The 27,110-nt window shown below is 42.3% G+C and overlaps 1 protein-coding gene and 1 pseudogene across 2 annotated transcripts in view; one reads left to right on the forward strand and one right to left on the reverse strand.

The window, feature by feature from the left end:
* LOC146548226 (NACHT, LRR and PYD domains-containing protein 12-like) overlaps nucleotides 1-27,110 on the forward strand; it is a 242,249-nt pseudogene that overhangs the window by 163,713 nt on the left and 51,426 nt on the right. The gene's annotated exons all lie outside the window — the stretch shown is intronic.
* On the reverse strand, nucleotides 1,298-4,368 carry LOC146548231 (uncharacterized). The gene is made up of 5 exons (XM_085266291.1): nucleotides 3,890-4,368; nucleotides 2,743-2,993; nucleotides 2,408-2,575; nucleotides 2,192-2,287; nucleotides 1,298-1,741 (listed from the first exon to the last, which is right to left on the reverse strand). The coding sequence occupies exons 2-5, from the start codon at nucleotides 2,884-2,886 to the stop codon at nucleotides 1,424-1,426; spliced, it is 726 nt and encodes a 241-aa protein (XP_085122417.1). The 5' UTR covers nucleotides 2,887-2,993; nucleotides 3,890-4,368; the 3' UTR covers nucleotides 1,298-1,423.

A 27,110-nucleotide genomic window follows, 5' to 3' on the forward strand; every position in this document is an offset into this window, starting at 1 on the left:
CTCTGCAGGTCATTCACCAGGTCCCCCCGTGTGGTTCTGGGATCTTTGCTCACCGTTCTCATGATCATTTTGACCCCACGGGATGAGATCTTGCGTGGAGCCCCAGATCGAGGGAGATCAGTGGTCTTGTATGTCTTCCATTTTCTGATGATTGCTCCCACAGTTGATTTTTTCACACCAAGCTGCTTGCCTATTGTACACTGTAAAACCCAATAAGTTAATTTTACTCAACTTTTGGTGAAACTGATTACATAAAATATTTTAAGTAACTAAAACTTAAAAATAAAAGTTAAATAAACACACTTTATTTATTAGCTTTAGATAAATATTTTTAAGTACCATTGACAAATGTTTTTAGGTTATATCCACATTTTTGGTTTAGTACTCTCTACTTGATATTTTGAGTTTCAAGTACAAATCTAGCTCAAGTAACTTTAAGGAATTAATTTTTAGTTTCAAAATGTTAACCATTTTAAGCTAATACAACTCAAAAATTTAAAAAACAAATGCTTGTAATATCCAAATCTACTGTGTTTTGAATTTGATATAAAAAAAGTGCCCAAAATAATTACACTTGTAAAAACATAAGACAGAAAACATAAATTCAAGTTACAAATTTATTGAGTTACTTTAACACATAGCCTTTCTAACAAAAAGCCCAAAGACATAAATCCACCACATTTTATAGGGAATAATGTCGGAAATTTTGGCACAAGGTTACAATATTAGAAATAAAGAAATTCACAACATGTTTTAAGAGTATTCAAATTTGATTAACACATGAGTATGGCCTGTTTATTAAAAAACAAACAAAAGGAAAAGAAAATCCTGCATTATTAGGTGGGAAAACTGAATGAAAGTAATAGTATAGTATAGTGCAGCTAATACACTGAAATATAATTGGTAACCTTTTTAATATGCCAATACTGTGGTTATGCAAAATGCACATTTGTAGAGTGCAATCACAGTCTCAACAACAAAGCAATAAAACATTAAATAGAAAAATACTTCTTTAGAGACATAAAACAAAGTGTTATAAACCTCCTTAGCGCCTTATGTCAGTTATGAATAGTTCAGGAGGAACGTTCCTTACGTGACATTCAAGATCCCACCTAGAAGCCAGAAATGTAGTGAGATTGTCCTTCATTTTCTCTACAGATTTACAGTTATCTGACTAAAAACACAATCAAAATCAACTAAAACACAAGTGATGTTGGGGGAAAAAAATAAATTAATAAAATAAAATCACCCCTTTTACTTTGTATGTGGCTTTTAGATAATGAAGTATGAAACAGAGTCTGCAAAGATTTCTTTATTCTATTCTCTCTTTTTAAAAAAACCAAACTTATCCAGACTTGGAAACATGATAAACTGAATTACTTGCTTTAACAGGCACTTGAGGACTGTGTAGGAATCCTGGACATTATTCTGCTGCCAAAAGATCATTTTTAAGACTCAGCACTTTGGGCTTCAACTTCCCACCCTCCAGACCCATCAAAACGTTCTGAATGAAGTCAAAAATGTTGGCCAAACATTTTGGGTAGCTTAGGTGCAGGGCGTAGGTGAGTCCAAATATCACTAGAAATGCATCAGCCAGGGTGGTGAAAACAATGATCATGTTACCCTCGACCAAAACTGCAGTCTTCTCAGGGCAGAAGAATGTTGCATCGCTGGAATTGGCTCTGATCAGGAGTCGTCCAAGTGGCACTTCACTAATATCTGGTCTATCAGAATGCATCATCTACAGAAAACAAAATTACTTCATGTTAGTGCATTCCTATTTCTTAGTTTCATCTATACAAGTCACATTTCTGGATTATTACTAGCTCAGAAATCAATTGTTTGAACAACAAAAAAGCCACAACACACCAAAGATTTGAAAAAACAAACTGACAAAAATAGTACTTTTAGTAAAGCAAAGTCATACCTCTTCGTAGCAATAACAACAGAAAGTCAATAGGAGTTATATATCTTTTTTCATTTGTACAGTGATGTATGGTTGGGCTAGGAACATTATAGAAGGTCTACGCACATTAAAAACATGTAGTGTTTCCATTATGTGACATGGACACTGTTGTAGACAGATCCAAGCATGGAGATGCTTCTCAAACTCTCAAAGTGTCATAATGTTTTGAGAAATCTAAACAAGGATGCTACTAAGATATTGTTCACAACTTTGTCCAAAACTTACATCCCATGTTTTGATGAAGGTAGAGGTGTCTTCGTACAAATAGGCAGAGAGGGCATGAAGCACACCAGCACTTTGGGCATGGATATCAGCTTGTTCCTACATCACAAGAAAATTTTTATTTTAAATTATTGGCTAACCTAGTCAAGAATGGTAATTAAAATTGGAAAAATTGATCAAATTAAATAAAGCTCAAAAACAAGACAAAAACCCACTAACCTGGAGATTATAGCTTCTGAAGAGCTGAGACAGGACATCAGACACGTTCCCTGTGCAAACAGCTTTCTTTCTGAATAAGCTCTGGAGCCAGGGAGCATGTTGGTCCAGCACAGCATAAAAGTGGTTCTTCAGGTGGAGGTTTGTAATCCTGTGGAATTCTGCACAGATCTGAACACACAGGATACATTTGTGTTTACAAGTTTCAATTAGTCTATAAATCTTTGCAAAATACATCAAAATCCTTACACTCCAAAGGCATAATTTGTTCAGACAGGCCAGATAACAGGAGTTGATATAAAATACACCTTGTTAGATACATCTATATACATTCATACCTGGGACTGGGATTTCAGAGTAGGCCAGCAATCCAGGATCTGACCTACTGGTAGGTCATCATTGATGATCTCTTTGCATCGCAAGGCCAAAGTTGTGTGCATCAGCTTTGTAATCAGGATTCTTTTCACTTTTCTCGACTTCATCTACAATCTGTAGTCTTAGCTGGTCAAGGTAAACAGCATCTTCACCCCTGAAAATTTACTTCTGCCCTGGCATGGACATAACAGTAAAACACAGAAGACAAGACAGACTACACAGAGAACAGAAAAGACACATAACCAAGGAGACACAGATGAAACATAACCAGCCCAGAACTCAACTAAACCTTAACTAATAATAACAACAATACAAGAACTTCACCTCATTTCAATATAACATAAGAAAGCAAAAATACAAAATAAACTCAAAATGCTGTGTCACACACCCAGCCCCTGACAGATAAAAAACTAAGTCTTTCACGAATGAACACTGGGCATCAGAATAAAATAAAACGAAAAAATAACTGTTTGGTAAATATATTATTGATGGATTCACCCTTAAGCTAACCTAAAATAGACCAGGCACAACAATTTTACAGTTCAGAAGATTCTACATTTCAACTTGGTATACATAACTATTTGCAATGTAAACCAAGTTCTACCGCGTAAATATGTAATGATTATTCACTGCTTTTGTAAGTATGTCCTGTGCCTACAATTTTGCTGCCCCAGTTTTAATATGTACAACTCCAGAGAACTAAACGTAAGTTTTAAGTTCCACCAGTTAGCAAATGGGTTAGCCAAAGTCAATATCCACGTATGCGCTAAGTGTGAAGCAGCGCAGCAGTGCATATTGATTCAACAATTTAACCACAAGGCAGTTTATAATCTGCAAATCCAGAAACGCCTTCTAAAGACTTCTTTTAAAATAGTAAGATTAGAAAAGTTATTAACACATTATTAGTCCCAGCCTCTGCTCGGACTAATAATGTGTTATACTAAATATGAGCTTATTAGCATAATTCATGCAAAACACTTTGGGGCCAAGCCGACATGGATAAAACGACGCATGCATGTAATTCTTAAATGCCTGCTAGAGTTGTACATTTATGACGATAAAAACCCATATTACAATGGAGAACTATAGTTTCAGAAAAATAAAACTTACCACAAAGCGCTCCTGAAGATGCTGCAAAGGCGGTAAATGCAGCTAGCCAAGTGCAGAGCGTTAGCTGTTCCAGTTCAAAAGTCCGTAACATACCATAGCATGCCCTCCTTTATCCAGCGTCAAAGGCAATGCCGCAAAAAACCCCTTGACAAATGTTTTTATTTCTGTTCGGATATTAACGTTCCACAAGTTTCTTTCGGAGTAATGAGCGGGCATTCGCACTCGAAGCGAGGAATCCAAGATGGTTGCCAGCACTTCATAAAGAAACAGGTGGCGCACGTAGGTACGTACGTAGGCACGTAAGTGACGTCAGTGTTAAAACTCAAATTATTTGAGGGCAATGCCAGAAACTAATCAATATATTCAAGTACTGATAACTTGAAAAAACAAACTTGTTCAAACTACTCAAAAAATAAAGGTGTATGAACTTATAACAGGTTTTTAAGTAGTTGGAACTCATTTCATTTATCAAACTATTACTATTCGGTCTTACAGTGTAGATTCACTCTTCCCAGTCTGGTGCAGGTCTACAATACTTTTCCTGGTGTCCTTCGAAAGCTCTTTGGTCTTGGCCATGGCGGCGTTTGGAGTCTGACTGTTTGAGGCTGTGGACAGGTGTCTTTTATACAGATGATGAGTTCAAACAGGTGCCATTCATACAGGTAACGAGTGGGGGACAGAAAAGCTTCTTACAGAAGACGTTACAGGTCTGTGAGAGCCAGAGATTTTCCTTGTTTGAGGTGACCAAATACTTATTTTCCACCCTAATTTACGAATAAATTCTTTACAAATCCTACCATGTGAATTCATGGATTTTTTTTTCACATTCTGTCTCTCACAGTTGAAGTGTACCTCTGGTGCAAATTACTGACCTCTGTCATCATTTTAAGTGGGGGAACTTGCACAATCGGTGGCTGACTAAATACTTTTTTGCCCCACTGTATCATTGTGATGTTGTTTATTCTATTACTCTTGTTCTCTTCTGCTTGCTTTCTTTTTTCTTTCTCAGCAGGTGATCCAGATGATTGATATATGCATTTGTTTTTTTCTCTGCCCGTTCTGTTGGTTTTTGTCTTTTGCCCTTCTCCCCCGTCCCTCTTCTCAGCTGTTTCTCTTTCCCTCTTTCTTTCTCCCCTTCTTTCCCCCAGTCAAGTCTGTCCCGTATTCAGTAAGTGAAAATAAAATAAACAATAAAAGGTGAATCAAATGGACCATTACGGCAAGGCTGGGATGGTCAGTTTGGTAAAGTAAATCCGTTGGGCATCTTTCTTTGCCTTTAGACAACAATTCTGATGGCAAAAGAGCCAAACGGGACAGGCCAAAAAAAAAAAAAAAAAAAAAAAGAAAAAAGAAATGAGACTTTCCTGTCAGAGGTCATTTTTTTAAAAATGAGGTGAATCAACCATGAAAACCATGAATCAACATGTGAACATGAGCTGATGCTGCTGAAGTGAAGTAAAGTTACAGAGGTTTGATTAGGTAATGAGTCCTAATGAGTCCAAGTCTTCTGCTGAATCAGCAGAAGACTTGGACTCAATTGATTCCAGCTTTGATATCATTGATTTCAATATGTCCATTTCTGTCACACTTCACCTTTAAAAGTGAAGCCATGTGGTTCCTGGAAGGAAAAACACGACTTTTTCAAGTCTTTGTCCTGTTTTTATGAGAAATGTACGACTTTAATGTGAAACATTCAGAGTTTTTTCTCTTGTTGTGTTTGTTTGAAGCTGCTTCCTGTTGGCTTCAGCTGTTTGGAGTTTCCATTTTCTAAACTTCTACATTCTGAACCTTCTTCAGCTCTGAACAGATGATGAAACACTGAATGATTTCAAGCACTTTGTCTAATAAACTTACATCTTTCATTCTTTATACAGATTGATGGACTGTGGTTTGTCAGAGATCAGCTGTGATTATCTGGCAGCAGCACTGAAGTCCAACCCCTCCCATCTGAGAGAGCTGGACCTGAGCATCAACAACAAGCTGCAGGATCCAGGAGTGAAGCATCTGTGTGGTTTCCTGGAGAGTCCAGGATGTAAACTTGAAACTCTGAGGTCAGTCAGCATGTTTTAGTTGTGCTGAGATGAATATGATGTGAAAGTTGTGCTGACACTAAACTGCAGACATCAGGCTGATATTATACTGATCCACACTGAGGATCTTCATGGTAAAGTCTGTTTTCTTCTTCTCTGGTTTAGTCCATTGACTGCAGCAGAACAATGTTCACATTTCAAACAGTGATACTCAACGTATGGCCCGCGGCCCACACGCGGCCTGCCCACCTTTCCTGACTCAGAGAGAGGGGACCCTGATTAACTGTGTAGCTTCTTCCTCACAGTTCTAAGTATCAGACACAACAATGAATAATCCACAGCTGACTGTCTTTAGCAGGTCAAGGGTCACGGCACACAGCAGACAGTCAGAAATATTCTAACTCTGATCATTTATCAGTTGTGACACTGTGAGACTTGATCAGAGGTGTGATCATCACAGCAGAGGCCTTTGTGTCAAAGTCACTGAGGATCAAACAGAAACACATGAAGCAGATTTTCCTCTTCTGGCTTTTTATAGCAGATAACCTTCAAAATATTCTGCAGTCGATCAAAAACTGAAGCAAACCATGAAGCAACATGTGAACATGAGCTGATGCTGCTGAAGTGAAGCAAAGTTACAGAGGTTTGATTACAGACACAGCTGAGAGTTTGTAATCTGTCATCATTTTAAAAAGTTTCCATGGAACAGCAGAAATGAGGCTTTACTGTCAGAGGCCGACAGCACTGAACACAACAGCAGACTGGTGGCTAATAAACAGTGAATGATGCAGAAACAGATGTTTGAAGCTGTTCTTGGAGTACACTGAGAGAGAGAGAGCTGTGCAGGCAGGAACAGCCAAAGTCAGAGAGAATTCATGAGCATATTGATCAAATGTGAAGCAGAGTTTGGATCTTCTTTTGCTGCTGCTTCACTCAGTTTTGGTTGGAGACAGATGAAACCTGCAGCTTCAGGATCTGTGAGCTGTCCACTTTCAGCCCCGACGGCGTGTCCGTGTACGTGCCGTCGAGTGAACGATCCACGCTCTGTGTTTCCATCTTTGTGTGTTTAGCTGCTCTCATTTACTGTTTTAGCTGTTTGCTGCTTGTTGAAATAGTTTGTGAGCTTTAACCTGAGATTCTGGCAAAATACATTTATATTAAACATCGATTCAGGATTGAATGAATCAACATCGTTTTATTCAAATTAAAACCATTTAAATGGGAACATGAATTTTTTACAGCCGCCTCTAATGCTGGGTAATGTCAGCTGGTCCATGTGCAGCTGGCTGTGAGGCTCAGGGAGCGTCTACAAAGTGCAACACTGAAAGAACATCATCCATAAATATTGAGTAAGAACTGGACTCTCATACAGCGAGACTCAAATGCCTTTAAACATCAGCTTATCCTGCTGATCCAAGTCCAACACTGAGTTTGTAAAAACATGTTTGTCAATCATTTTGTTTGGTTTCTGAGGAAAATGATTCAATAAGTTGCTGCTAATACACAACATTTCATCATATTTCCTCATAACCCTCTTTTGTCTGATCATTTGATCCCATTTGAATTTGCAATAAAGGATCCACAGAGTTTGGTGACAATAATGACAGTAGATGTTTGTGTGAAAGTGCTGGAAGCAAATGAGTGTGTGATGTTCTTTCAGTGTTGCACTTTGTAGACGCTCCCTGAGCACTGGTCTCACAGCCAGCTGCACATAGAGACCAGTGTTGTTAGTCCAGGTCAGAAGATGACTTGTTGGAATGAAAATGAGCTTGTAGTTTGTCTGCTTTAATAATGTGACTGGAAAAAGGTGTTGGACTTCAAATATGTCCATTTCTTTCACACTTCACCTTTAAAAGTGAAGCCATGTGGTTCCTGGAAGGAAAAACACGACTTTTTCAAGTCTTTGTCCTGTTTTTATGAGAAATGTACGACTTTAATGTGAAACATTCAGAGTTTTTTCTCTTGTTGTGTTTGTTTGAAGCTGCTTCCTGTTGGCTTCAGCTGTTTGGAGTTTCCATTTTCTAAACTTCTACATTCTGAACCTTCTTCAGCTCTGAACAGATGATGAAACACTGAATGATTTCAAGCACTTTGTCTAATAAACTTACATCTTTCATTCTTTATACAGATTGAAGGACTGTGGTTTGTCAGAGATCAGCTGTGATTATCTGGCAGCAGCACTGAAGTCCAACCCCTCCCATCTGAGACAGCTGGACCTGAGTAATGACTTCTCCTGGTTTTCGATCAACAACAACAACGTGCAGGATTCAGGAGTGAAGCATCTGTGTGGTTTCCTGGAGAGTCCAGGATGTAAACTTGAAACTCTGAGGTCAGTCAGCATGTTTTAGTTGTGCTGAGATGAATATGATGTGAAAGTTGTGCTGACACTAAACTGCAGACATCAGGCTGATATTATACTGATCCACACTGAGGATCTTCATGGTAAAGTCTGTTTTCTTCTTCTCTGGTTTAGTCCATTGACTGCAGCAGAACAATGTTCACATTTCAAACAGTGATGCTCAACGTATGGCCCGCGGCCCACACGCGGCCTGCCAACCTTTCCTGATTCAGAGAGAGGGGACCCTGATTAACTGTGTAGCTTCTTCCTCACAGTTCTAAGTATCAGACACAACAATGAATAATCCACAGCTGACTGTCTTTAGCAGGTCAAAGGTCACGGCACACAGCAGACAGTCAGAAATATTCTAACTCTGATCATTTATCAGTTGTGACACTGTGAGACTTGATCAGAGGTGTGATCATCACAGCAGAGGCCTTTGTGTCAAAGTCACTGAGGATCAAACAGAAACACATGAAGCAGATTTTCCTCTTCTGGCTTTTTATAGCAGATAACCTTCAAAATATTCTGCAGTCGATCAAAAACTGAAGCAAACCATGAAGCAACATGTGAACATGAGCTGATGCTGCTGAAGTGAAGCAAAGTTACAGAGGTTTGATTCCAGACACAGCTGAGAGTTTGTAATCTGTCATCATTTTAAAAAGTTTCCATGGAACAGCAGAAATGAGGCTTTACTGTCAGAGGCCGACAGCACTGAACACAACAGCAGACTGGTGGCTAATAAACAGTGAATGATGCAGAAACAGATGTTTGAAGCTGTTCTTGGAGTACACTGAGAGAGAGAGAGCTGTGCAGGCAGGAACAGCCAAAGTCAGAGAGAATTCATGAGCATATTGATCAAACGTGAAGCAGAGTTTGGATCTTCTTTTGCTGCTGCTTCACTCAGTTTTGGTTGGAGACAGATGAAACCTGCAGCTTCAGGATCTGTGAGCTGTCCACTTTCAGCCCCGACGGCGTGTCCGTGTACGTGCCGTCGAGTGAACGATCCACGCTCTGTGTTTCCATCTTTGTCTGTTTAGCTGCTCTCATTTACTGTTTTATCTGTTTGCTGCTTGTTGAAATAGTTTGTGAGCTTTAACCTGAGATTCTGGCAAAATACATTAAAAAATCGATTTCACGTTATCCAAGCCAGAATCGATTTTAATCGATAAATCGATTATAAAAACCAACCACTTGTGCTGATGTTCCCTCCTTGAATGCACAACAAGTACGGTGCTGGTCTTTCTCGGGTGGAGCAGAGACAGATTGAAGTCTTTCAGGCTTTAGTGGCGACTTCCCTGACAGAGGCTGGACTCCATGGTCTGCACAGGAGGCTTCTACACTGTGTGGAGGTGACTCCTGGACTCGAAGACAGGCTGCAGGTACATGTGTGATGAAGAGGAGCTACAGCAGTGTGATGGAGCTGCAGGTGTGAAGGAAGTCCTGCTGTCCTGTCCCACCCTCATCTTTGCTTCCTCTGTCTTCTCTGGACTTGTCCTCCTGTTTCAGAAACAGCACTGCTTCATGCCGAGGGTGGACGGGAGCGTTGGCTCTGATTCTTTTACCGTCCACCACAAGGAGACACTGATGCTGACCTCCTGATTCATCTGCATGTGTTCTGCTTCACACTGCTCACCTCCACCAAAGACTTCACAAACATCTTCTTTCTTTGAGTCCAGTTTGTCCCACAAACACTTCCAAATCTCCTCCTCTGAGATTCTGCAGCTTCTTGCAGTGTGACTCAGCTGACTTCTGACAGACCACAGACTGGCACAGCATCCACATGTGTCTCCTTTCAAACAGGCTCTTGATGTTTCCTCCCACATCATTCTGGCCTCTCAGTCTCCTTTGTTCTCCAGCTCTGTAGCTCCAGCTGGTGAAGCTTCAGTTTTCCATGTTGGTAACAGTAAACTACAGCCTCTGCTGTCAGCTGGGTAACTAAACAGAGCTGCAGCACGTCTCTGCGGTGGTGCTACATCCAGCCTGCAGACGGCCGTCTACATGTTGTAGTGGTTTACAGTCACCAGGGGGCGCTGTCCCAGCCATGCAGGCAGTGGGCTGCTCTGCTTGTGCTGTTGTTGGTGAAGCTGAAGTGAAAGCGAGAGTTAAAACCCTGAACAGTGTCCACTGAGCTTCTCATGCTCTTCTCATGCTCAAAGAAGTTTAACAGGAAGGACGACTCGTCCATCAGGCGTCCAGCTGTCCGTGACCGTGTCCACAGCAGAGTGTGACCGAGGCTTCATGCTAACACGCACACATGAAGCTAATACCACCACGAGCAGCTGCTCAGTGGATTTGGAGGACAAATGTCTGCAGCTTCTCACAGGCAGTATGCAGAATGTGGATCTCCACAAAGACTGTGGAGAGCTCGTCCCACACTCTAAATCCACACTTGTCTGCACAAAACTTCTCACACGTTCCCGTCACAAGTGTCTTCTAAGTGAATCTACCAGGTTCAGGTCCAGCTTGTTTATCTGGAGCTGCAGGAGATGATCCATCCTCACAAAGCAACACAGCAGATATGCAAACACACAACACAACCAAAGGATTCTCTCTGCATGTCTGTGGCTGATGCTGCTGGAACGAAGCTGTTTGAAACCTTGTTGTTCTGCACTTTGGGACCAGAAGAGGAAACTGAACCTCTGTGCAGAGGGTCCAATGGAAGCAGCCAAGCGCTGTAAGTGTCTGCTGTACAGGGATGCTGGTTCAGCTGTGGCTCAGTTTCACAGTGTGACTCAATAAAAGCAGCAGGAAATCAAAGCTTGATGCTTTCATCAGTGTGGAAATAAGAAAGTTTCCTGTGACAGACGCTGGAGCTCTTTCACTCTCAGCTTCACAGTTTCAGCTTCAAACTTCTTCCAACATGTTTCTAACACGGCCACATTCCACCTTAATGGAGCTGATATCTTGTGCATCAGCACATTTTCTAAAGGCAGCGATCACATCTTTAGTTTTGGATGTTTAACTGCAGATTGTTTATGTGTTTATAGCACATTAATTACAGCAGCAGCGTTGACCACAGTGCTGTACAAGAATCCAAAATAACTATTAAAATAACTCCTAATATTAATATCACACATCAAATATCAAATAACTCTCATGCTGTATTAAAAGCCAGTGAATACAAATGTGTTTTCAGAGCAGATTTACAGAGACTGACAGCAGGAGCTGGGGCTGTTCGATAGAACGATGTATATATGATGACCATATGAAAACGTCTATCGTTTCATATCACGCTCTTTGTTTCCTGCTTATGTGTTTGTGTTTTCCAGATAAAGCTTTCAAAATAAATCTGAAGATCCTGTTGAGAGTTTTCAAAATAAACACAATACAGTACTGCGGTCGCTCGTTTATCGAGTTACGTTCTAAAAATAAGTCTCAGAATGAAGTAGCAGCTTTATGTTTTACAAGTATTATAGAAGTTTTAAGGCAGTTAAACCCTCACTGCACACTTTCTACACTTTTCTCAGACAGGCATGAACATTTTCACACTTTTCTCTCTTGTTTAAACAAAGTTCAAACCTTCATAGAAAAATAAGTTCATTATTAAAGAGTGAAAGCAAAGTGTTTCTGAAATGTGTCAAATCAGCCTTTGCTGGCATTAAATGAGCTTCTGTGTGAGGAGCACTCGTCCATGGCCTGGGCTCCTCGCTGTCAGGTAAAGTTTCATAAAGCTTTTGAGTTTTTCTGCAGATAATGTTGGTGTCCAGCACGATGTTCTTTTTCCTGCGGTCACTGAGCCACAAAGCCAAAGCTGACTCCATCCTTACGATGTTCTTGTTGTGGACAGTTACAACCTTTTTGCCTCCTTGTTGAAACTATGATGGTCAGCATCTTCCTCTGCCTTTGGCTGCTACCACAGGTGCAAAACGTCTCGTCATCATTGTTGTTTGTTGGGGACAAAACGTACAAACATACTGTGCAGCACTGCAGAGTCACACTGCTGTAAATTTGAACACATTCTGTACTGTACAGGAGACACGGCACGAGATTGGCTGACAATGGTCTACAGCCAATCAGGACGCAGAACACAATGCGCTGTAAAAAACAAAAACATGCAAAATTGCACAAAAAAGATCAGCGAAACAGCGAGGCCGCCAAAGGTGAACTGTGTTACAGCGAGGGACCAGCGTATATGTGGTTGTTGGGACGATAAATGTCTTTGAGCTTGTGTCAGAAGACGAGCTGCAGCTTTCTGGACCAGCTGCAGTCTTGCCAGGCAGGTCCCACTAACTCCAACATATAAGGAGTTACAATAATCCAGCTGGGACGTCATGAAAACGTGGATCGCCCGTTCAAGGTTTTTAAAAGATATAAATGATCTCACCTTAGATAAAAGCCTCAGTTTGAAGAAAGACCGCTGTACAACTGAGCTCAGCTGTTTTTCAAATTGCCGTCAAATATAAGCCCCAAATGTAATAATGCGATTTAATAAAAGAGCTGAACCAGTCTAATAGAGCGCCCTTGATGCCGCCATGCTCCAATGGTGAGGTCAAGATGCTGTGGTCAAGGCAGCGGTCAGATCCAAAAGCACAGCGGAGTCTCCTGATCAGTGGCTGATAAAAGATCATTAAGAACTTTCCAAAGTGCAGTTTCAGTGCTGTGAAGAGCTTTAAAACCAGACTGAAACCTTTACAACAGATTGCAGCTGAACAAATATAATCTTTTACAAAATCTTCGACAGGAAGGGAAGCTTTGAAATAGGCCTGAAGTTTGAGCGGACAGAGGATCCAGATCAGGTTTTTAGTACAGGCTGTACAACAGCATGTTTAAAACAGGCTGTACAACACCTGAACTAAGACTGCTGTTAAAAATCGCTAAGATGTCGGAACCAACAACCTTTAACATCTTTTTAAACACGTGTTGGAACAACATCATTTGGACAAGATGATGTCTTTATAGCATCACATCGTTCCTCCACCTGATCAAACCACACAGGCTCAAACTGATCAAAAACAGCTGAGCAGGTGAATATTTTAGCCCCGGTGCGATCTCGGGCGAGAGTATCGATGATGGCCAAAGGGCAGCGTCCAGCTCTACGGCCGCTGAAGAGCAGACTCAACAGACGCGCGTGATGTGGATCCTACTGCTCTAAAACTGGAGCTTCTTCAATCCATTAAAGAGGACATTAGTACGCTGTTAAAAGAAGAACTCAGAAATGCATTGAAAGAAGATTTTGACAATATAAGGGCTGACGTGCAAGGACTGAGAAATGAGATCGCTAACAGCATGGCGGCGACGTGCGGCGAAGTTGATGGAGTAAAGGTTAGAGTGAAAGAAGCTGAGGATGGGCTGTCAATGTGGAGCGATGAGGTGACCACCCTGCAGTCTACAGTAGAGAGTATGAAGGAGGAGCTGTCTGACCTGAAGGATAAATGTGATGAAGGCAGGAAGCGGAGAGCTAACATCCACATCATAGGGATCCCAGAGGGCCTGGACTCGAGCTCCTCCACGGCCGTATCCGTGCTACTACGTGAAGTGCTGGGTATGGATAAAGACGTTATTGTCGACCGCTCACACAGGAGCCCTATCCTGAGAAAGCCAGCTGGTAACCCGCACGCCGTCATAGCCGAGCGTCACTACTACCAGGATTGTGTGGCTACGCCGTGCCAGGGCCCAAGCCCCGCTTGAGTTTAACGGACAACCTATTGCAATATTACGACTGGGCGATATGACCCAAAGTTCATATCTCGATATTCTTTAGCTGGATGGCGATATACGATATATATCTCGATATTTTTAAAGCCAGAAAGTTCGAACAAAAAGAGAGTTCTTAGTCAAAGCTGTGTCCCAAATCTCACACAGGCACATTTATTAACATACAGCGTAGATGTACATGAAACAATTACTCAGAAATAAATGATCAGCATTTATTAAATAATAATGCTCCATAAATAAAAGAAAACAATGTTGTTTTTGTGCATAACAAAAAGCTCACAATCGTGCAGTCAAAATGTAAACAGACGCTGAGCATAATAACAAGCAGCTGCTCTGTTCCCAGGTTCTACTGCGTGACTGACAGCCTGGAGTTTGAAACCCTCTTTGTAACCGTGTCTCTTACAGGTGCCATTTATGGTCCTTATACACACTCAATACAGTAATATTACGTTGAAGCAGAGTACGTATCACTCCGCGAGGCTCCTCGTAGCTGTAATGCTCCAACAATCCATCAAGCGGTGCGGCCTCGTAGCTGAGCAAAGTCGTACCAAAACATCTTTTGAAAGGTTTCTGAGCGCTGTGTAGCACATAAAATCGGTTCGAGGTCAGTAAGCACAACCAGAATTCATCCATAAGCCGCACTGTCGATTTATGAGAAAATTACAGGATTTTAAGTGCAGAAAATATAGTTTATGGTTTTCATTTGATCTTAGCAAATATCTACGCCTCTAATTGGGACGATCACAGATTTTTCACTAATGTCTTTGCGCGGCTCCCCAATATGTCATCACACAATATCATCTTTGAGGGAGACCTAAACTGCTCATTATCTGCTATGGACCACAGTTCACACAAAGGTACACTTAGTCCAAAGTCAGCATGCGTCATTCAGAGCTTTCTTGATAATTATGGGCTGGCTGATGTATGGAGATTTCATAATCCTGCTTCACATCAATACTCTTTTTTTTTCTAATGTCCATAAAACATATATTTGTATAGAAAAACGTCTCCCTTTAGTTACAGAATGTGATTATAAGACTCTGGTGATTTCTCCTCTTGTTTTTTCAATGTGTATTCCTGATGCCTGCTCCAACTATCAGCCATGGAGATTCAACTCAGTGTTGTTAGCAGATGAAGAGTTTGTCAGTTACAAAAGGTCTCAAAGAGATTTTTTTTCTATCAATCAGACCCCAGAGATGTCATCATCAGTCATTTGGGAATCTCTAAAAGCATCTGAGAGGCCAAATAATTTCATTTTGTGCCAAACAAAGTGCAACACTGAAAGAACATCATCCATAAATATTGAGTAAGAACTGGACTCTCATACAGCGAGACTCAAATGCCTTTAAACATCAGCTTATCCTGCTGATCCAAGTCCAACACTGAGTTTGTAAAAACATGTTTGTCAATCATTTTGTTTGGTTTCTGAGGAAAATGATTCAATAAGTTGCTGCTAATACACAACATTTCATCATATTTCCTCATAACCCTCTTTTGTCTGACCATTTGATCCCATTTGAATTTGCAATAAAGGATCCACAGAGTTTGGTGACAATAATGACAGTAGATGTTTGTGTGAAAGTGCTGGAAGCAAATGAGTGTGTGATGTTCTTTCAGTGTTGCACTTTGTAGACGCTCCCTGAGCACTGGTCTCACAGCCAGCTGCACATAGAGACCAGTGTTGTTAGTCCAGGTCAGAAGATGACTTGTTGGAATGAAAATGAGCTTGTAGTTTGTCTGCTTTAATAATGTGACTGGAAAAAGGTGTTGGACTTCAAATATGTCCATTTCTGTCACACTTCACCTTTAAAAGTGAAGCCATGTGGTTCCTGGAAGGAAAAACACGACTTTTTCAAGTCTTTGTCCTGTTTTTATGAGAAATGTACGACTTTAATGTGAAACATTCAGAGTTTTTTCTCTTGTTGTGTTTGTTTGAAGCTGCTTCCTGTTGGCTTCAGCTGTTTGGAGTTTCCATTTTCTAAACTTCTACATTCTGAACCTTCTTCAGCTCTGAACAGATGATGAAACACTGAATGATTTCAAGCACTTTGTCTAATAAACTTACATCTTTCATTCTTTATACAGATTGATGGACTGTGGTTTGTCAGAGATCAGCTGTGATTATCTGGCAGCAGCACTGAAGTCCAACCCCTCCCATCTGAGAGAGCTGGACCTGAGCTCCAACAACAAGCTGCAGGATCCAGGAGTGAAGCATCTGTGTGGTTTCCTGGAGAGTCCAGGATGTAAACTTGAAACTCTGAGGTCAGTCAGCATGTTTTAGTTGTGCTGAGATGAATATGATGTGAAAGTTGTGCTGACACTAAACTGCAGACATCAGGCTGATATTATACTGATCCACACTGAGGATCTTCATGGTAAAGTCTGTTTTCTTCTTCTCTGGTTTAGTCCATTGACTGCAGCAGAACAATGTTCACATTTCAAACCTTCAAAGAAGAAGAAAAATCCTCCACTGGAAAATTCACTGTGAAACTCTCAAACTCTTCATTGCACCTTAAAGTCTGTCTGACACTGAAATCCAAAGCAAAATGTGCGTTTGCTTTACAGACAGCAGTCCAACACAAACATACACACATCATCCAAAACACAGTCCAACATCCAAATCTCCTCCACTGCCAGCATGAATGATGGGAAAGAGAAGGAGGAACACTCTGACATTCAGGGTTAGAATGAGTTTCATCAAGCAGACTGTGAAGATCAAAGCTGCATTAGAAAGCTTACATGAATGAATGAGTGGACAGAAGTGGACAGAGATCATCTGAAGCACTTCAAAGGCTTTAAATCAGCACATTTCTCTTTATTCTTTATCAACTCTGTTAGTTTCTCTCAGTTTTCTGTGGAATGAAGCTAACAGCAGGCTAATAAGATGCTGACCAATAGGTTTCTATTAAAGGTTGTAATTTGTATATGAAAAAGTGCTTTGGCTCAGCAGGGATCAGCTTACAGGTAGAATACAGCTGCTGGATGGGATTAGCATGTCATAGCTATCTACCAAACTGCTAACTGGGGGATTTCAGGCCATCTATGGATCATTTTTGCTAACTGTTTATTCAGCTTAGGCTCACAGGGCTGCAGCCTGTGCCCTAGCTGTCATAGGGCAAGAGGCGTGGTCCACCTGCACAGGTGAGCAGTCCATCACAGGGCCAACAGAGAGACAGAGAAGCACTCCCTCACATCCACACCTACAGCCAATGTAGAAGCACCAATGAACCTAAGCAGCATTTCATTGGACTGTGGGGGAACATCCAACCTCCACAGAAAGGCCCAGCTGACCAACAAGCTTCAACCTACAACCTTCTTGCTCTAAGGCACTAGTGCTAACCACTTTTGCCCATTTCAGCCCAAATCCTGCATCTTCCTGTTTCTGACTCCAGGCCAGCTCCACTAACACTTTCTCATCAGACACTGCCACCTAGTGGAGGAAGTCTTAGTTCCATTTGAAGCTTCAGATTACAGTTAGTTCCTTTACAAAGAGGTGGAGGTGGTGGGGCCACAGCACCATCATCACTGAGTGCCATAGGACACTTAACCTTTGTTTCCATATGCTGGGAACTTCCTGTTGTTCCAAGGAGGACTGGAAAATGTGTGAAAATCTCCCAGTCAGTTCCTCACAGCACACTTCAATCATTTCCCTCCCACAGCATCAGGACCAGGGCTTTTTCTCTCTTTGGTCCCACTAAGAGATTTCCACACAAACACCTCATCAGTGGGACTCTCAGAGCTACCAGCCCTTTGCTACAATCACAAAGCTCTTCATTGAAATCAATGATATCAAAGCTGGAATCAAATGAGTCCAAGTCTTCTGCTGATTCAGCATCACATTCATCTTTGCTCCTTGTTCTGCATCCCCACCATGGACTTCATTCCTTTCCAAGCCAGCCTTGAGTGTCCTTTATTCAGCTCATCCTCTGCTTTACTTTTACACCTGATTTTAGCTGCTTTATCTCTCTTTCAACAGGTTTCTGTGCCTCAATCTTTTTCTTCTCTCCCTCATAACAAGACAGCTTCTTCTGCCTGAGAACATGTTGGAGTGATTTACTAATCCAGGGCTGCTTATTGGGGAAAATACTTCCTGTTTCCAAAGTAATCCCCATTTTTCCCAGAAAGAAATGTCAGTAGAAATCGATGATCTAAGTGAGAACATGAGCCTTTAAAAAGTCCCAGTGGGTGCAGTCAAAGCAGTCCCTCAGTCCCAGTATAGAGTCTTTGGTCCAGACTGGAACAACTGTGTGCCCAGTTTGAGCTCTCTTCAGTGCTGTGACCTGACAGACCCAGAGGGGCCATCACATCACATTTAGAAGCTCCCCTGATGGAGTCACAACACATGTCCAATACTTAGTCTGTCTTGTTGGACCAACTGGAAGAAATGATTCAAGGACTTAGTCACAGAACAGAGATTCAAATCTCCAAAATCCAACTGGCTGCATCAGGACATATAGTCTGAAACTCTGCACAGTTTCCTGTTTGAAGCTGCTTCCTGTTGGCTTCAGCTGTTTGGAGTTTCCATTTTCTAAACTTCTACATTCTGAACCTTCTTCAGCTCTGAACAGATGATGAAACACTGAATGATTTCAAGCACTTTGTCTAATAAACTTACATCTTTCATTCTTTATACAGATTGACTCTCTGTGGTTTGTCAGAGATCAGCTGTGATTATCTGGCAGCAGCACTGAAGTCCAACCCCTCCCATCTGAGAGAGCTGGACCTGAGATGCAACTACAACCTGCAGGATCCAGATGTGAAGCAGCTGTCTGATCTTCAGCAGAGTCCAGACTACAGACTGGAGACTCTGAGGTCAGTACAGTGATGGAGTGAGTGGGTGGTGCTGTCAGCAGTATTGTACTAAACACAGTCAGTATGAAACAAAGATCCAGTGTTTCCTGTAAAGCTGCAGCTTCTCAGTGAAGCTGTGAGAGGAGAACGGTGACAGGCTTCAGGATTGGACACAAACACTTCCTGTTTCTCACCTTTATGGTCACCATAGTAACGGCTGACACGCTCTGATCAAACACTGTCAACAGCCAATCAGCTCTCTGAACAAAGCAGCACGCAGACCAATGACTGCATTGATTTCCAAGTTTAAAGCAGTGAAGAACACAGTCTGTAGGTGAGGAAGAATTTAGTGAGAGCAGATGTTTGGATGGAATTCCTCCAGTTAACAGCTGGAACCGTCCATCTGGATTGTTGGGCTTGTTGTTGGGGTTCCTACAGAGCTCAGAGTGGACACACCAAGGTTCTTCTAATGAATGAAAGTCCAAACTCAAACTAGGAGGGAAAAACATTTTCAGCAACTTCAATAAAAATCCAAAGATTAGAAAAAGTGAAGCAACAATGAGTCCTAGTACAGTCCCAGCACTGACGTCCCTGCTGCTCTTTATACTGGATGTGCTGCATCACTGACTGACAGCTGATGAAGAGTCTCTGGAAACACTCGTTTATCTCCTCTGCTCTTCCTCCTTCTCTCTGCAGGTGGAGGTCGTGGTAGTGTTAAACAGGACGGTGTGTGTGCTGAGAGAGGAGCAGCTGTGTCCTGATGATCCAGAGAGGTTGAAGCAGCAGCAGCTTGTGTGTAGAGACGCTCTGACTGGGCCATGTTACTGGGAGGTGGAGAGGAGAGCTTCATCCAGCAGTGACTGACAGAGGAATGAAGTGCAGATGACTGTCAGTGCTGCAGAGTGAACTGCTCTGAGAACAGCTCCACTGTCAGACACAATGTAGAGTCCAGCATCAGCCCTGTGTGTCCCTCTGGATCTGACAGAGGATCATCAGTGTATCTGGACTGCTCTGCTGCTGCTCTGTCCTTCTACAGTCTCTGCACAGTCTCTGTCTCACTCTGGAAAGATTTTACAACTTGTTGTAATTACAGAACGTTAATATAATATTCAAACATGTGATCTTCTCTTTATTTCTGAATCTTTACCAAATAAAGAAAAACCAAACTAACAAACAGAAGCTGTCGTGTCCTTTTTCACCACATCTGTGAATCTTTTCTGTGTTTTTCCTCTTTTCCTCCTTCCTGCAGCTCCATCTTCATCATTCTGTGTCCAGTATATGTGAACACGTCCAAAGCATCTGAGCCTCATGTTACCCGTTTGTGTGAGTTACGCCTGTCGTTGTGTTGTGGTGTATAAATAAGGGGCAGGAGACAGCGCTGGATCTCCGAGTTCTTTACTCTCAATTTCTGCAACATCTGCAATATATAGAAATGCAAACCTGTGAGCTGTGTGTGTTGTGCGTCTGCTCGGCCACCTCTCCTCCGGCCGTGCTGGAAGCAGCTGTGCGTTTGACAGTTTTATCGACTCGACAATAATCGAACAAATTAAATGTTCAAAAATATCAACTTAAGCACTTCAAAGTCAACAAAAAGCTTAAAACAATGAAATAATATTTCACTGACAAAACAACAGCTCATAAGAACGATACACAAAATAATACAGAAACAAACAAATAAAAGTTATTAACCAGGATCCATGTTTTTGTCACAAACACTGAATCAGCTGATTCACTCTTTATGTTTCTGAGTTTGTTTTGTGATTATAGTTCTGGTTTCTGTTTCTGTGTCTTCACTGTGTCCCACGTCTCCTTACTTTGGACTGTCTGTCCTGTCACTGAAGGTGTCTGCCCAACAAGGACGTGGTGCTGAATGCATCCAGACCCCTGCTGACTGTCTTTGCAGCTTCGGTCAAAGGTACAGTGTCCACTGTGACCCTGAGAGCAGGACACAGCCAGAGGTGAGTCAGCAGTTACAAACTAAATGCTGCTGACATGAATCAAACTGCTGGATAACCCACTGCTCATGAAAATGGCACCTTTCTGTTGCTTTTTGAGATTACTGAGAATATTTGAATTGTGACTCAGATGGCAGATCCAGGCTCTCAGCCTCCAGCTGAAACTTCCAGTCCTCCCCCAGCCAGAAGCTCTGATGCTGGGCTGAGAGACTTTGATCCTTCCCTGGATCCAGAAATCCAGGAGGGAGAAGGAGAACAGGACCTCCTTCCTGATCTGGAGAGGCCTGAGGGAAAGAAAGATGGAGCAGACAGAGCTTTGAACAAATCCAAACCTCCTGAGCTTCACCTCCACAAAGGTGCAGACACTGATGCACAGATTCACATGTGACACCTGCAGCGTCCAGCTTGTGCCGCTGACATTATCTCCACTCTGATACAAGCCTCATTCACTCGCTCACACACGTTCATACAATCACCTTTTCCTCACAGTCACACACATGAATGTAATGAGGGGAACTCGGGGTTCACTGTCATTCCTCAGGATGCTTTGATATGCAGACTGGAGGCTCTGTGGATGAAACACCGACTGTCTGAAGCACTCTGAAGTGTTCATGATGGACTTCATCCTGATTAACACTACAATACTTGTTAGAGGCCTTTTATATGTAATAATATTCTTTTCCATTAAAGCTCTGAACATTCTCACTCTTTCTTGACCAGGTGTGACAGGTGAAGGACACCGGCGAATAGGAGGACAGAAGCTGAGAGCCATTAGTCACATGACTTCAGCTGCTGCTGCCTCACCAACCACTGGCCCCTCGGTGAGTCTAGAGTTACAGCAGTGACCACAGGAAGTGCACACGTGTGATCTAAAGCTACATGTGGGCCTGTGACCATCAGTCTTCTCACTGTGGTAGACGGGTTTGTGAGTCCCTGTGATGCTGGGAGTGTCCAGGACAGTCGCTCCTGATCGGGTCTCTCATGGAAAGCTGGTCCCAGGAATTCCTGGAAAATTCCTCCACAAAAGAGAACTGGGAACATAAGTGCAGAGTGACAGAGGTGCTCAGCAACCCTGCTGTTATATGGGAATAGAACCAGAATAGTCGGCAACCACTTGAGTTAAGTTAGCCAAAGAGATGCGACTCAGACTGACTTCATCATGTTGGCAACGTGTCTGCATTGATAAACTCCAGTTATTGACAAATCAGAGAATAATTCCAGTCATTCAGAGACAGATTGTGATTGTTTGGAGGATGTAATCGTTTCCCTTCAGGGAGCGTGTTGGACGCTCAGTGTCCGGGTGATTAGCTGATGCAACTACTTAGAATCAGTTTGTGAATATGAAGAAAATCAGTGCAGTCACTGGACAAACTCTGATTCTTCCTAGTTTCACTCTTGTTTCAGTCCAGTGTGACTGAGGTGGTAAAAAATGATCTGACTTTTAGCCACACAGCTGTCTGCTAGAGAAAAAGCCTTTGTGCACAACTTTCTTAAAGGCAAACGGCACCATGTTCACTGCAGCTGCAGCAAACGCAGCAAAGAGTGAAAGTTGGACTGAGAATGTTGTGACTGTTTCATGAGAAAGAGCAGGAAAACAAGCATCACACACCCAGACACAGTGCTGGGATTAGAATTAGACTTTAGAGCCAAATGTAGGACAAAAGCTTTAATATGAAAGAGGAAAACCCAACAACAGCCAGAGCATGAAGCTCAAATCTATACCAATCACCAAGAAAGCTGACAGGCCTGTGACACGTCAGAGACGCCGTTCAAATCATAAAGAAGTTGGTTTATTGACAAAATGTAAAAAACCAAAAGAATCAAGTCAACCTTCAGTTTCGAGCGAGTAGACCAATCAGGCACAGCAGCAGCTCTAGAATAAGCAACAGTTTGATGTATTACAAACAACCTTTCATATACACACATACATATGGCTCATATGCTGTTTAAAAAGGGCTCAAAGACCCAACAGATTACACAAAGTACAAAAACACTTTCATTCAGACAACAGTCAGCTGTGCACGAGACAGAGAGCCGACTACAGTTAGTAACATGGACTCACTTTGTTTCAGACACGACACAAAGTAACACAAAGCCACAAAGAGCAGAAACATCAAAAAGGAGGCAGAGCAGCAGCAACTCTCCATGAGCTGTGAGGCTAACAGCCACCCACACTTCCTGTGATGCATAATGAAAACAACATTAACCTGAAGGATGATAACAACAGAAAGAAGTCTAAGCTAACGTTACACAGCGCTCACACAGCGCTGACTGTACAGGCCTCACACAGCTACGACCTGCATCCACAACACCTGATTCTACTGAACACAAACAAGTTAATGATATATGAGCAATCCAGGGAAGGCTTCCAGGAAGGTGAGGATCCAAAGACAGCTCTACAACAGCATCAGTCAGCAACAATGTTACTAATCACTGACTCTTTCATCCTTTTATACTCAATCAAAAAGTGCTGTGTTCACATTTGTTTCTGCTGAAATCCAGAGACTGAAAATGCGTCTTTTTAAAGTTTGAATAAACTGACTGAACTTCTCACGAGTCCAACCGTGAGGAACACTTCCCCCCATGACACATCACAGGACAACGTCTCAGTGGAGGGGGGACAGTAGCTCAGTTTAGGCAGTCACACTCAGAATCGATGCCTCCAGTCAGGGTCAAACGTGGTCCTCAGAAACCTGCAGATGTTTGGGCCAAGCTCTCACTGGTCTCTGCGTCTGTAGACTGAGCTGATGTTTCTCCAGGTGTCTGGTAAAAGGACGATGCTGCTGTCCAATGAGGCGAGGAGAGAAGTAGCCAAACAGGCGAGAGCCGTGAAGGAGGAACGGCGGGCAGCTCTGGATGCCCGACATAAATACCTGATGAGCAGGCTGGCCGACGCCGGCAGCCTGGAGGAGGCGGCGGTGGAAGACGCCATCGTCTCTGATGACAGAGTAAGTTCAGAGACGTGATCCTTCCTCAGAGTTGAACCTTTGAGTCATTAATGTCTGATTCTTCCAGTTCAGTCTGATCCATGAATTCTTTGCTGCAAACGGATCCAAGAAGCTGATTTTCTTCTATCAGGATGTCAAACAGGTAACTTTGATCACATTTCAATGACTGACACATGAAGGTCTAACCGCTCTTCATAATCTGCTGTCCTGTTTGTTGCACCGTACTTTGTATTCATATCTTTTAATATCTGCCTTTCTCCCAGAGTCTGTCCTCCCGTCAGTCTTCCTTTGTGGACGCATCAAACTCAGCTGTGGCTCAGAGGAAACTCTTCCTCACTACGGGGAACTCTGAGGTTGGCTTCAGCTTTTTATGTTTAGTTAATGTGAGAATCACAGAAAAATGCTGATATGAGTGGAAGGTTCTGCTGGGAAATTGGCAAAGAGCAGATTATTGAACAGCGAGGCAGGCGGTTCATTTCAGTGATGCCAGTTTATTAGAAACGAGGACTGTGGGGCTGCTGGAAGTCAGGACGGCCGTTCTCTGGATAAACCTGACAGCTGAGGTGGAGAGCAGGATTTATCCACAGACGGCTTCTTCCAAGCAAATGTCCTGAACACACCTGAGCTGAGGGTTACACAGTGTGTCCTGTGTGATCTCTGCTTTATGGTGGTAGAATCTCACAAATGTGACCATCAGACCTGACGACTTATTTGTGATGTTTTCATTAAAAATATCCTGGGTGAGGTGTTTGGGGCCTGTCCCATGAGGAGGAGTCTCCAGGGCAGACCCAGGACACACTAGAGAGGTTATATCTCTCAGCAGGCCTGGGAATGCCTCAGTATTGTCCTGGATATGCTGGAGGAAGTGGTTGTTTAGGGAGGTCTGGGATTCTCTGCTTAGACTGCTGCACCTGTGACCCGGGACCAGATAAACAGGAAATGGATGTTTGAAATTCAAAGAAATCCTCTTTTAATAATGAGGAAAAAAGACAGCAGGAGATCCATCGCAACTAACAAAACACTTCAAACACATCAATGCATCAACTTTAATCAACTTCATTTGGTTCAAATGAAGGAATCTAACAAAGCACTCACTAAAATGAAACACCAGTTAGTTTCCCGAGCTCAACAGGTCGAACACCTGAGTTTGGTTTGCGGTGCAGTTTTTATTTCTTCTAGATAACTTGGGTTATTTGCACAGGAAGGTTTTTAAATGTATTTCTTAAGTACGATCTTATATGGGGGTTGATTTTATAGCATAACAGAATAATGTAATAACTCTAATAGAGTATAAAACATTTGCAGAATGAAGTACAAGGTGAAGAAAAGTCAGAACGTCCCTATTTGAAAATACAGCCTCAGAAGGTCAGAGATGGACAAATTCAGCTACAGAAACATGTGGCCATTTTTTTAAAGCCATAGAGCATATTACAGACGACACAAAGAGCAAACACTGTAAACTTCTAACCACAGACCTCACACAGCTCACACACGTCAGAGTGAAGCTGTCATTTCCTGAAGCTTCCACACAAGAGAACTGGCAACAAGGTGGAGTCCTCATGGATCACTAGCAGAGAAATGTGGGTGGGTGCCAGACCACATGGACTCGACTCACTTTATTTCATACAAAGGAGCAGACTAATGCTGTCATCCTTAAAGACTAACTAGAAACAAGCAGTGCGCTCGCATCGACTCGACTTGTTTTGCAAGTTTGAAGTGAGATGGTACTTTGGAGTCAGCCTCCCGAGATGATGGCTGGTTTTTGAAAAAAATCTCATATTTATACAATGAGTAGCAGACTTTCCTGACTTGCAGAGGTCAACGTCCTCCTCAGTCATGCGCCATGAGTGGCACAGATACTATTCATCAAATAACTAACATGGCCTTGATTGTTACTCCAGAGACTTATCTGCGATGTAGCTTTATAGCATTTTCATTAGCAATCGTATGATTTGTGTTACAATGACCTTTGTGGACGGGCCCGGACCCCCAGGCCTCGTCCGTGACGCCGACGGTGAGCGCAACGTTTTTGTTTTCTTGCGCTTAAAATAACCTGATCAGCGTTCTGCGGACGGTTTGTTTACATTTCTCACATCTGTGATTGTTCACACGGGTTGGACACGAGCAGAGAGGGCTTTCAAGATGAAAAAGCCAACGTGAAACTTTAACGGACGACAAAGTTTTTCAATCAAATCTCCGTCACACCCTTCCTTGACCTCATCACGTTATCCACCTTAGTCAAGGAACAGTGGTTCGGGAAAATATGCATTTGTTTTTTGGACCAGTTTAAAACGTATCTCAACTAGTGATGTGCGGATCGATACTGAAATATCGATTCCTGCGATACCCGTCATTGTGTCCGGCCCCTTGGCGTGCACACTCACAACAATGGCTGAGCGTAAACAGAGTCATGTGCAGACGTATTTTACCTCCACGAACAGCTGAGACGTGGTTTGCCATACATGTGGCAAGAATGTGAGGTGTTGTGGTAACACCGCTGACCTGGTCAAACACCTCAGAGTGAATCATATCACAGAATATGACGAGCGTATGTTGAGGCGAACTGAAGAGGAGGAGAGGGAGAGGTGCTGCCAGGGCGAGACAGACGTCTCTCACGGAGTCCTTTAATGCTGCAGGCAGGCAACAAATAGCCACAACTTCAGGTTTTTCATTTCTATATGATAATTCTGCATCATTAAGTGATAAGAACAAGTAATCTGATGTCCTGTGATCATTACGACGCTATAATTTGAGATAAAATAAAAGATAGAGTAAAAAAAATAAGTTTTTGTTCAGAGTATCGGTATCAGATCAGTATCGTCGATACCACCCTGAATTTTACTTGGTATCGGATCAGAAAGGAAATCAGTGGAAATCAAATCCTGCTTCTACAGGTGTCCAGTTCATTCACTCTGACCCCTCCAGATAAGCGTTGCCAGTTCTCACTGTGCTGTAGATCACATTTTCTTGTGTTTGGGGTTATAACGGTTACTTTTGAGGTCTGTGTTATAAAGCAAGTTAATCCTGAATTTAACTGGAGAAGACAAATTCCCACTGCGTGGTGTAGTGCACAGCCAGGCATTCTTTACATTAGTTCGTTTGACAAAACCAAAAAGCCGAAAGTATTTACTTGGAGTTTGGTTTGATGAAATAAGTGCCAGAATCAGTGAATACAAATGATTCCAATGACATGAAAACTGGTCGAAGGACAAATCCCTCAAGAAAAGCACGACTAGCACATTAAGTTTGTTTGTAATCATCATCATCTCTAACACCATGCGCACAACAGTGATTTGTTTACAGAACACTAAGATAGTAAAATCTGGGAAATGATGATATTTCTTTCCAAAACTTCCTGTCTGGAAGACATTAAAGCTGCTGTGCCACCTGCAGCTTCTTTCAATCTATGTTATGTGAATATATCTTTTTTTTTTTTGGGTTTGAACATCCATTCAAACTCACTCTCTGCCTAGCAAGTCTCATTCCCTCATTTCCTTGGGG

This window comes from Mchenga conophoros, linkage group LG23 (genome assembly GCF_057382185.1).
Source record: "Mchenga conophoros isolate Kocher_MC1m ecotype Shallow Benthic linkage group LG23, M_conophoros_male_GT1.1, whole genome shotgun sequence".
Taxonomy (NCBI): domain Eukaryota; kingdom Metazoa; phylum Chordata; class Actinopteri; order Cichliformes; family Cichlidae; genus Mchenga; species Mchenga conophoros.

Coding starts and splice junctions, on each gene's coding strand:
- LOC146548231 (XM_085266291.1), bottom strand. CDS start 2,886: ATGAAGTCGAGAAAAGTGAAAAGAATCCTGATTACAAAGCTGATGCAC. Junction 2,576..2,742: donor CTCTGAAATCCCAGTCCCAG/GTATGAATGTAT, acceptor CTGTGTGTTCAG/ATCTGTGCAGAATTCCACAG. Junction 1,742..2,191: donor CCTTCATCAAAACATGGGAT/GTAAGTTTTGGA, acceptor TGTTTTCTGTAG/ATGATGCATTCTGATAGACC.